General features: G+C 37.3%; 1 protein-coding gene across 4 annotated transcripts in view; it reads left to right on the top strand.

Moving 5' to 3' along the window:
* ENPP2 (ectonucleotide pyrophosphatase/phosphodiesterase 2) overlaps positions 1-12,070 on the top strand; it is a 48,696-nt gene that overhangs the window by 21,012 nt on the left and 15,614 nt on the right. For 2 of the 4 annotated variants that reach the window (XM_063299623.1, XM_063299622.1), the window contains exons 12-18: positions 4,238-4,390; positions 6,525-6,633; positions 7,481-7,606; positions 8,442-8,473; positions 9,337-9,464; positions 10,629-10,716; positions 11,249-11,336. In XM_063299623.1, the coding sequence (XP_063155693.1) occupies positions 4,238-4,390; positions 6,525-6,633; positions 7,481-7,606; positions 8,442-8,473; positions 9,337-9,464; positions 10,629-10,716; positions 11,249-11,336 (724 nt within the window). The remainder of the gene's footprint in view (positions 1-4,237; positions 4,391-6,524; positions 6,634-7,480; positions 7,607-8,441; positions 8,474-9,336; positions 9,465-10,628; positions 10,717-11,248; positions 11,337-12,070) is intronic. The other 2 variants (XM_063299625.1, XM_063299624.1) reach the window with 1 other exon arrangement.

Here is a 12,070-nt window from a genome sequence, read left to right as displayed (position 1 = left end):
TTATTAATATTGGCTTTTTGACAATCAAAAGCAATTGTTTTCTCTTTCCTCACCTTTATCCCACCCACTCCATTGTTTTGAGCTGGCTACACATTAAACATTTGGGATTAATCTTAGGTATTCAGATGGTGCTTAATCAATAGAGCTGGGAAGCAAATTATAGAAGATCCCAACTCCCAATGTCTTAAAATATTTATTTTCTTACCCGTTTGGGTTCATCATAACTGATCTCAGGGATACTGAAAAACGATGTAAACCTTTTTCTCGCATTATGCATCCACTTCCACAACCACTGTTGGACTAGTACTGTATGTGTAAAATGTTAGGATTAGTGAAAGTAAAAGGACATACACACACACAAAAGTGAAAGTTTGTGTGTGTGTTTATACGCACACACAGAGACATGTCGTGATATAAATGACCCCTAAAATCTCTTCTGGTATGAAATCAAAGCTAAAATGGCATTTATGTTAGGTAGATGTTAGGAACATGAAGCTGTAGTTTTAGAAGGTTTGACAATTTTCAATGGGTTTTTATATTTTCTATTACTTTAGGAATGTTACTACGATATAACTAAGTATGTTGTGAACTCACAGTTAATGTCATGGTAAAAATGGTTTTCTAACTGCATCACTGTTGAGGTATGGACTGGAAATGGGCAAAGGAAAATATACACAAGGCACTGAAGTCCAGCACAAATTAAACTTTATGGTGATGTGGTTGTTAAGATAAAGAAATACTAGCTATTCCAAAATTGTGGGAGAAGGAGATTGCATGTAATTACTGCTAGGATGTTTACTACAGTGTGTGTCTATGTATGTACGTATGTGTGTTAGTGTGTGCGTTTGTGTATTAATATTTATTTCAGGGTAGTGCTTGTAGTGATGATCGTATTCATGGCAGGAATCATAAACCATAAATTTAATACTAAGTAAACTTAACTTCTTCTATTTTGCAGACGGTAATCTTCACCTGAAAGATTATCATCTGCAAAATGCATTTACTTTTTGATCCTTTTTTAAAAAATGCCTTTGGAAAGCAAGAACAACAACAGCAACAGCAACAGCAAAACAGTTTTCCCCTGGAAAGATCAGGGTGGTTTTCTTCTAAAGGAGATGAGGAGATGTTATTGTCCTCCAAACATTGCCAGACAAGAAACCTCATCATTCTTACTAGTTGATCATATTACCATGGGTTGATGAGGTTTGCAGTACAGTAATATGTAGAGGTCCACAGGTCCCCACCCTTGTGTTAGAAGATAATTTACAAAGCCATTCCAGGAGGACAAGAGGAATGTAAAACTAACTTGGCTGCAAGATAAACTTTGATCTCAATATAGGATGATGCTAACTGACTTCTCAGCTCAACCTTGCTCATGCTGATTGGAAGTAATGCAGCCCAATGGTCTGGGCCGGGCTCCAGGTTGGCCAAGTAAGTCAGAATATTGAATATGAAAGATTCTTTCCCCTTCTGATCTTCCTTGTAAGGATTTTGGGTGGTGGCCACCTACTGAGGCCAAGATTTGAAGTTTGGTCTCTCCTGTTTATATTTAGTATTCCATTCAGTGTACTGCATTGACTCACAAGGAGAATACTTTCTCCATGATAGACTGACTCCAGTCAGTAAATTTATTTATTTGTGCAGTTCATCCCTCCCTTAATCTAGAGGGACTCTAGGCAGTCTCCCTCTACAGATCAGGGTTTCTCAACCAGGGTTCTGTGGAAGCCTGGGGTTCTGTGAGAGGTCAGTAGGAATTCCCTGGGAGATCACGTTTATTTTAAAAAAATATTTAAAATTTGGGCAACTTCACATTAAAGAGGTAAGTTTAATTTTTAACTTTTAGTTTAAGAACACTGTTAATGCAGGTCTACACATGAAACGAATATAATAATTTTGTGACATCTGGCCTATATTTGAGCCTGAATGTGCAGTGGTTCCCTGAGAACTGAAAAATATTTCAAGGGTTCCTCCAGGGTCAAAAGGTTGAGAAAGGCTGCTATAGATGCTTTACTGCTAAACTGAAAGAAGTGGAGGTTGATGAAGTAAGGAACATCTAGACCCATCTCTGATCTGTCACCCTTTTCACCTTGCAAGAATAGCCAGTCATTTGGATTAAGTACCAATCTGTATGCGGATAGGTAAACTCACAATAAGTTTTGGAGAGGCTGGAGTCCAATACTTTGAAATGCTGGATTGCTAATGCACAAGATCTTGGGTCAGTCTTCTTTTTTTTTTTTTAATAATTCATCCAAATCAGAGCTACCAGTGAGAGAAAATGATTTAAGATATCCAATCATAGTTCTCTGGTCTCACCGTTGTTTTTTGCTTGTGTGTTTTTAGCCCTGTCACTTGAAAAATCCTCTGTCTGACAACCATCCAACTTTGCATGTTCACCCATTATACCTTGGTATTTAATGTACTGTTTTGAGACACTCTGTTTCAAGCACGAGTAATTGGCTGATTAGTTCTTTCAGTTCTAGAAGTTGAAGGACCTTAGGTACCATCATCCTCAGCTTGTATTGATCTCATTCTTTCAGTGTGAGGAGCGAGGCTAAGATTTGGCTGATTAATACAGATTTGGCTTTCTTCCTAGCTTTAATTTCTTAAGAAAGAGAAGCTCTCCCTTTTGTGAATGTATGTACAAATGCTGTCTACCATGATCTATGAACTGGACAACATCCGTACACTTAAGGACTGCTCTGCTGCTCTTCTAACATGCTACCCTGGAATGGGGATTCTTGTTATTAGAACCACTTGATGGCATAGTTAAAACTCTGGCTGCGCTTCTCTTGGAAAGAGTGAGTAAACTCTTGAGAATCCTTCTCCCGCCTGCTGCTGCTTTCATCAAGGCTGCACGAAGCTTGAACTCTTCCTCTTCTCTTCTTTTTTTTCCCCCCCTCTCCTATTTTTTAAAAAGAAAACTCTGAAGCTGCTTTCTGGAGAGAGACAAATGGAACTGGATTAGCATTTCCCTTCCAGCTGCTTGTCTAGGAGCAAAGAAACGGCATGGCAGATGGTAATACTGTTTTCTCTTCCAAGGGTGTGGCTCTGCGATTGGAACAGCAAAGATGGAGAATGGCTGTGCAGATAGAAGCAAATGGCATTGTAAATCACTGCCAGTTCTCAACTTCCTTTCTCTTCGCTTCTTTCTTTCTCCATTTTTTGTTAATGAATAAGCTGCACTGTCTTCCTGTATGTGTTCTCTTTCTCTCTTCTGGGAACCTGATCCTAAAAGATGCCAAGAACTCTCATTGCAGCTGTCAATTGGAGTTGCATGCAAAGTTGCTTCTTTTTAAGATCAGTTCAAATAGCACCCAAGTCTGTGCACTGCTTGGATCTGCAGCTCTTCTTTTCAGGTGATTTCCCCTCCTCTTAATACATGGTTCGTTCCTCCCCCCTATATTTTTTAAAGCCCTTCCTCACATGCCACTACACAATGGTCATGGAAAGCACATAGCTAAATAATCTAATGATATCCTACAGGAAGCAAATGCAGGATGTGTTCCTCAGTGTGTCGTCCCCCCCTTTAAAGATCAAAATGAATGACAGGCCAATGTTTGTTTGTTTGTTTGTTTGTTTATATTTCAAATTTCATCACCGCCCATCTCCCTCAAAAGATATTAATGTCTTCAGGATTTGCCAGTTAATAATGCCATGCCTTCTGAGCTTCTTTTAAAAATTGGGCATGCATTTCCAGATAGTGACTGGAAATTTGACAGTATAGAAATACAATATAAACAATTTTAATTCATTTGCTTATTATATATATCTATATAGATATAGATATATCATATTTTTATACTACTCCTTCTTCTGAAGGAGACTGCTTTCATGGGCACCTATTGACTTGGGAAAATCCTTACCTTTATTTAGATAGTGAAGTACTGATTAGTTGGTACAACAATTTAAGATGTAAATATGCTGAGCATCCAGTGATAGCAATGACTACTACTATGGATGCTTTCTTTCCCTTGATAAACATGAAAAGAATATCCCCCCCAAATGAATAAATAATTCAGACATCCTCTTCCAAGTGTTGTTTCCTGCAGGCCCCAGGACTCCTATTACAAATAATTAACTTCTTCTTTTCAATCTTGACCTTGAATTGACTATAGAACCACTATAAATGGTTTTAACCAAGAGCTTTGGTGCATGGTGTCCTAGATCCTGTAATCTGGTGTTAGATTAGCTGAGATGAGCTTTTTCTGAGTCCAAGCATCTCTCTCCGCCAGTACAGGAGAGTAGCTTTGGCTCCCCTCTTACTTCATCTAAAAGACCTAAAAGAAAGATCAGTCACAAGAGGAGACAGAAAAGACGCATTGCTCCTTCAAAGAGAAGACGAAAGGTACCTAGAATGGAACACTCGTCTCCGGAATCCCGTCGGAACAAAGTAAGTTTTCAAAACTGGTACATATCAACCTTTGAGACTCTTAAACGGCTTGATTTTTAAAAAAAATTTGGTCCTCCAAACTTTGGAATTGATCTTCTTCCAGATGGAACTTTCGGTGCAGCCATCTTGAAAGGCAACAACAGACTGCCACAAAGCAGCTGGTTAATTTGATGTTTTCCTCTTCCTTCTTTTTCTTGCCCCTTTTCTTTGGAATAGCTTCATATCTTGGCTTATTCTTAAAATCCTTCTTAAATATTTTTTTTAAATGTTGCAGATTCTGATGCAAAAATCCATTTAAAGTTTTCCAGCCACAGGTAGCTACTTTTGGATTAGCCTGCAGAATCAAGCTTATTGTCACCATTTCAGTTAAATTTTTCAGCCAAAATGATTTCCTTGGAACTGATGATTTGCCCATCTGGAATGTTCTACTTGTAATACTTGCAGTGTGTTGGAGAAATGTTGCCAGGTTGCTTCCTTTCACAACATGACATGAAACCATTGGTTTCCTTTAGCAGGAGACATCAAATGAAGCATCTTTCGTAAGAATTGGTCTCTGATCCTATATGGTATCAAATGTTTTGAAATACTGGATTATGCTTGGAGCTTTATGAACGTTTTGTGGCAATGAATATCTGTAAGTTCAAAGGGAGGTTATCTGAGGCTGCTATCTATTTGAACTGTCACTCTCAGTGATCAAGTTAGATGAGAACATGATTGTAAGGAAGTTACATATCCATAAGGTGCCTTCATTCTAAATATAGAATCAGTATTGGTCATGGATGTGGTTTAAACATAGATTGAGACTGTGAAAGGTTGGCCATGGTTCTCCAGCTGTGGACCTATTGAAATGGACTCAACTTGATGTTTGAGTGTTTCACAGTTTGAAATGTCATTTCAGACTTTCCTGATGAATTTGGATATAGGATCTAAATGTTTGGGATAGGCTGTCCTCTTCATCCTGGCAATACCATAGTATTATTCCTCAAAAGCAAATATTCTTATAAAACAAACAAATGAAAGCTACCGAATCACTCAGTTGAGATTCAAGAACTGAGTGCCCTTTATGAACTCCAGCATTAGAGTTCTTACATTGAAAGGGAAGAGAGGATGGAAAGAAGCTGTTTCTCTATCATGCTCTATATACAAATCATGCCCAGCAGCTTTCTTTCTTAAATAAATGGCTACTCAACTTTGCTTTAAAACACATTTATTGAGTGAGGTCCATGAGACTGGCAGGCTGCATGGATTCCCATATGCCTCTTCTAGCCTCTTAAAATAAGTGTGTTGTTAGGAATCAAGATTGGAAAAATATGATTGCAAGAACTTTATGGACTGAAGTGACCCATTGCTCTCTTTTAAAATTATCTTAGCTCTATGCTTGATTCTTTATTTTAGAATATGGCTTCTAGAGATCTTGAATTGAACTTACGTTTTTAGGAATTAAAAAAGGGGTAAAGAGCCCTAACCCATCACAACTTTTAAAAATGTTAAGTGATACAGCATAGGTGTGATATTCTTTAATATCAGTATCAGAAAACTACAGTATGGGTGCACATTATAGCGTAGCTCACAAGCTTGTTAGAATCTCCTCGTGTTTGCTTAACTCTTTAAGATCAATGATTTCTCATATGATGAGTCAGAGTCCATGAGCACATTGCTGGTTTTAAGGAAAATCTTGATGTGTTCTGTATCTCACATACGATTAGTACTGATCATGCTACTTGGATAAGTGTGGGAGAAGAATATAATGAAAGAGAATAAATACACGAAAGATAAAAACTATCCATCACCTCTAGACATCAATGACTCTGAGGGATAAGAGACAGCATGTCTCAGAAAACAGTTGCTAAGGATCAATGTGGATGGGGTTATTGTCATCAAGTCTTTTTTTCCCCAAAAACACTTATGGTTGGTCATGCAAGAACCAGAATTCTGGACTAGATTGGAATTTGGTGTGAAGCAGTGCTAGAGAGAATAATACAAAGTAATATAGTACCATTAATATGATATAATTATGCTGATGTAAACATACCAACAGATCAAAACTCAGGGGGGCTGATAATGTCACCTTGTGGTGAAAGCTAAAAAAGAAGATTAATTCTCTCTCTTTGTGTAAATATATGTGTATATATAGATGTTAACTCCATTAAGAGATATTGACAAGATCCTTGGGCAACTAATGGATGGATTGAAGCAGTTGAACTTACACCGATGTGCCAATATTATCTTCGTGGGTGACCATGGTAATTTAAAAAGTTTTGCTTGGCTTTGATGTAGGAAAGACTCAGTTTCTACTGGAAGGCATTTTATTTATCTGTTAAGCTGAGCTGTATTTGAACTGAAACTGCATTTAGATGTAGAAATTGTCATGTACCAGCACACCATATGGGTTCAGCCAAAGATATAAAGATTTGAGAATAAATTGATTGTGAACAGATTTCCGAACATAGGTTCTTTATAGTTAATTCATAGTGCAACTTTGTGGTTTTTTAAAAATCAGAAATAGTTTGAACTGATTATAGACATGTTTGATGATCTCATATAATTTTATTCTCTAATTTGCATTTTTTACCAGCACAACTTGATAAGACTTCTTGGCTGTTGTTCAGAGCCTTGGGGTTAGAAATCTCCTCTTACTGCTACTTACAGGATATTTGTGGGAATATTTTAATCTTTAAAACTTAATCCAGTACATTAATACGTTTTAATTGCTGAAATGGCAGTCATTTTTCAGCATCATTTAAATATGAAAAAGTTATTTCTAGCTTAAACAATAAGCTTAGACTAATATGTGCATCCCCTGATTCCTTTTCAAAGAATTTTTCCTCTGATTTCTTACCACTTAAAAAAAACACTTCGTTGTTATAGATTTGTAAAATCTTAAGGATCAAACTCTTCTAACATGGAAGGAAGCCTCTTGGGAAAGTTGACTCACAATACTTTTGGTTGTATTTGTTGTAGGCAAAAAATGCATGGACAATATGTGTTTTAAAGCTGAAAGAGACATAAAATTACCCCCATCCCTCAACATCTGGATAGCAAATATCTACACATAATTCTTATAATAATGCAGTGGTGCTTATTCTGTAGGCATGGAAGATGCTGCTTGTGAAAGAACTGAATATTTGAGCAACTATCTGTCTAACGTGGATGACATAACATTGATACCTGGAACACTGGGGCGTATTCGTGCCAAAGCTAATAGTAATGTTAAATGTAAGTTAACTTTTCTACATTCACCCTGTACTTTGGAATGTGTCCATTTCCTTCTGTGCCCTCTCTGTGGCTCAGCTTCCAATAGATGTGGTGGCAGGGAACATACATATTTATAAAGATCCTTCTACCTTCAGAGAGATGTGATTGCTATTTAGAAAGACAATTGCTCTTTTACCTGACTGATAAGTCCCAATAGTTATTTTTATTTTATTTTATTTTTTTATCTCGCCTTTATTATTTTTACAAATAACTTAAGGTGGGGAACATACCTAATACTCCTTCCTCTTCCTGTTTTCCCCGCAACAACAACCCTATGAGGTGGGTTGGGCTGAGAGAGAATGACTGGCCCAAAGCCCTCCAGCCAGCTTTCATGCCTAAGGCAGGACTAGAACTCATGGTCTCCTGGTTCCTAGCCTGGAGCCTTAACCACTAGACCAGACTAATACTTGAAAAAACTTGAGATCTAAAAGATTTTGCTTCACAATGAACTAAACTGCAAGAACCATGAGAAAATAGAAATTAGATGGTGCATTTCTGCAAATGTTTGCGAAAAACAACAACAACAACCTTGTGCAGGTTCTACGGTGTGCCCAGCTTGGCCTAGCAGTGTTTTATCTTGAGATCTGAGTTTCATTTTTCCCCATCATGTTCTTCCTTGAGGCCTACTGTGATTCTTTGGTGAGAAAAAAAAATATTTCTATAAACAAACCTGTTGTTTAGTTTAATGCAGCTAATTACATATGAACATTCTTGTGCTGAAAACTCAGCTAATGGCTCAGTTTTGACTTTTCTTTTCTCTCTCGTTCTGTTTGAAATCTCCCCATCCACGGAACAGTTGACCCAAAAGCCGTTGTAGCCAATCTCACAGTAAGTATCTCCTTAGTACTCCCCTCCTTCTTAGAGCACACTTTAAAAAAGTAGTTATTGTATGTATAGTTGGGTTTATTATCTCTGGCATGGCTTTAACTGGAGATTTAGAGCATTCTCGGAGGAATCCTCATAAATGTGGATTTCATAGATAAATAGATTTTATGGTTCTGCTGGATTGCCTGCAGTTTGATGTTTCATTCTCCTGAGAAAGAAAAGTTTTGTCAGGATTGTGTTGAAAACTTGATGTTTTAAGTTGCACATTACAAGTAATATAATTAGTGTTGTATTAACATTTAAAATGAGCCCTGGCTTGGATTTGAAGTATTGTTTTTTGGAAAATAGAAGCTTGAATGTCTTCACTCATCACTGAAATACTTCTATTTTGTTTTTTTAAAACAATAACAAACATGGCTTCTTTAAAGACACTCAAAGCCCAAGCTTTGGAAAAGTTGTATGATGGTTGTGGTGGTTCTTACCATGTCTTGCAGCACTGGGCTGTACTACTGCAGAATATTTGCAGAACATTAATTCCCAACATTGCCAGTGGAGAAAGGGAAGCAAAGTTTAAATGATGGGTAAAAACTATTTTGGCGCTGCTTTCAGACAGAGGAGAATATGATGCTAGGATACAAGATGGATCAATGGACCATTTGGTCTTGATGCACTGATTATGTATGTACCATCAAGTCAATGTCAACTCTTAGTGATCACACAGATAGATTTCTCCAGGTCTTACAGTTTCCCTTACAATTATAAAATGGGGATTGTTTATCCTCTCTAAACAATGGTTTTTCCAGTTAGCAGGTAGATTGGCTAATGTCTTGCACAGCCATTTTCTGAACATTCTTGCTTTGTTTCAGTGCAAGAAGCCAGACCAGCATTTCAAACCATACTTGAAGCAATATCTTCCCAAGCGTTTGCATTATGCAAATAACCGAAGAATTGAGGATATTCATTTGTTGGTGGAAAGAAGATGGCATGTGGCCAAGTAAATAAGGATTTTCTTGTCCTTTTGACTTGCTGTAGATCTCCCATTTAACCAAATGTGATATTTGCAAACTCTCTTAACTGATTAGTTCAGTGTGATTTTGGGCCACAGTTAAGAAATCATCTGTGATATGATAGTTCTGCACCCAATCTGTATGGCTATGGAAATAATTTTTTGTATTTTGGTTAGTCTTTGGCCCAAAAATGTAGTAAGAGCAAAGTGGGTTCCTTATTTCATAGTGTCTCTTTAATGTTGGGCAGCTATAGAATTATAACATAATTTAGATAACTTCTTACTATTTTTTTCAAAGTGTCTTTATTTTATAGAAGCATTCCTTAGCTTGCAGATGATAGCCAATCCCCAGCCTGGAGGCCAGATTTAGCCTGTAGAACAGTATTTTCCAGCCATTGAAAACCCACTAGATTTTAGTCAAGATGTACTAAAAAAAATTGCTCTCTTTTTAAAGAAAGAAATGAAAATTGTTTTTAGAATTTCTATGAGTTGTTTCTCTAATGCATCTTATATATAATGCTCCTAACATATGCTTATCGAATGATATTAATCTGATGATGGAGGTTGATGATAGCACATATGTAGAGTCCTTGGTGCTCTCTGAGCTTGGCTGTTTGCTTGCAGAAATTTCATTACTGATTATGTTACCTAGTTGGGTCATGAAATGTCTGCAAGGGAACAACCAAGCTCAGAGAGCACCAAGGACTTCACAGTTCAACCCTGAGCTACATGTATTCTCTTCTATTGATAGCACATATGTGGCATCAAGAAGGGATTGGACTATGTTGCAAAATTGGTTTTCAGCTCCAGGACAATGGGTGTCCACAGGGGACAAGTGATGGAATATGCATCATGGTGCAAAGGCATAAATCATATAACTCATGTACTTGTCAGCTGCTGGGATGCAGCTACACAGAAGCAAGATTTGTACAATGGTGTTACTGTGTGTGTGTTGTTAAATTTGTGTCATTGTGGCTTGCTGAGAATGCTGCTATTCTCAACCACCATTTGGAAAAGAAAACAAAAGTTGGCTGTTTCTATCCAAACAGATTTGTGGATCAGCTATATTTTCTACAGCCCACTTGAAGTTGAACACTAATGCTCATAGAAATTAACTGCTGGTATATTAAAGAATCTTCTTAATGTGTTTAGGAGGCCTGGAGATATGTTTAAGAAAATAAGTGGAAAATGCTATTTTCATGGAGATCATGGCTACGACAACAAGATCAACAGTATGCAGGTAGGGGCAATAAACTACCTGGAGTAGCAGATGGTAGTCAGTAAATAGTATTGTTGGCATAATTAACTTATAAATGTGTATTTTAATTAGAAGCCATGTTCCCTCAGTCTTCTGATTGCAATGCTGTAGTGAGAAAACGTTCAAAGATTCATTGCAGCTTATTGTATTCATCTTTGGACATTCCAGGTGGTTTATACCCAAATGTTTTGGAATGAAACTAGAATAAAATATAAAACGGGGGGGGGAATCCCTCAAGATAGAACAAAAAACGGTCCCTTAAGATCAAAAGCAAGACCACAGCTTACATTTCAAAAGAACTAAAATTTTGTTCGCTATCTTGACACAAAATTGGGAACAGAGAGCTAATTTAGCAAATCCTGTAAAAAGAGACCATCAAGCCAATGAATTTGGGAGGCTGTTTTGCACCTAGAAAAGGCTAATCCTTGGTGGGTCCTTCCTTCATTCTTGAACTTCAGCAACAGAAAAACTCACACAGGAGCTGATGGCGTTATTATTACTGTGTTTTTCTCAGACAGTTTTTCTAGGCTATGGCCCTTCATTTAAATACAAGACAAAAGTACCTCCATTTGAGAATATTGAATTGTACAACCTTATGTGTGGTAAGTAGTATCACTTTTTTTTAAAAAAAAGTTTACAGTTGAAAACAAATATGCTGTTCCTTTTCTCAGCTTTCATTTTGGCTAACATCTTAGGATTCACTTAGCTTGTTTCTATTGCAAGCTATCTAACAGAAGAACCAAACCCTAAATTTATTCTCTGTACAGGTAGTCCTTGTTTAGCAACCTGAATTGGGACTGGCAACATGGTCATTAAGCAAAGTGGTCACTAAGTGAAACTGCAACCGTGCTGATGATCTTACTTCAGCTTTCTTTTGCTTTACAGACCTGTGAAGGTTGTAAATGTGAGGGTTGGTCATGAAGTTACTTTTTCATCACTGTTGTAACTGCAGACAGTTGCTAAACAAGGAAGTCGCTAAACAAGGGTGACCTGTAGTTACTGAGAGCCTGGGCGGCAGGGGGATTGAATGATATATTAAATAATGATATATTAAATGCAGAAATTAATGGGGTATAAATTGCAGAAATAGCCTGAGAAGGACATTCAGAGGATGTGTGAGTTTCACAACTGAGACGTTCTACCTGCTTGAAGACACATGTTGAGGAACATCCCAGGAAGATAGTCTGTGGGAGAAATAAGGTTTCTGCTGTCAGTCCAATCGTTTGTAGTGTTAGCAAAACAAACTGGAAAAAAACACACTTACTTCAATTGCAAAGTCAGTTCTTACAAATGGTTTCACATTTTGGATGTCAAGGCTGAGTATATTAAAGCTCTT

This window comes from Candoia aspera, chromosome 3 (assembly GCF_035149785.1).
Source record: "Candoia aspera isolate rCanAsp1 chromosome 3, rCanAsp1.hap2, whole genome shotgun sequence".
Taxonomy (NCBI): Eukaryota; Metazoa; Chordata; class Lepidosauria; order Squamata; family Boidae; genus Candoia; species Candoia aspera.
The sequence above is the reverse complement of the archived record's forward strand: the minus strand, read 5'-3'. Positions and strand labels throughout refer to the sequence as shown.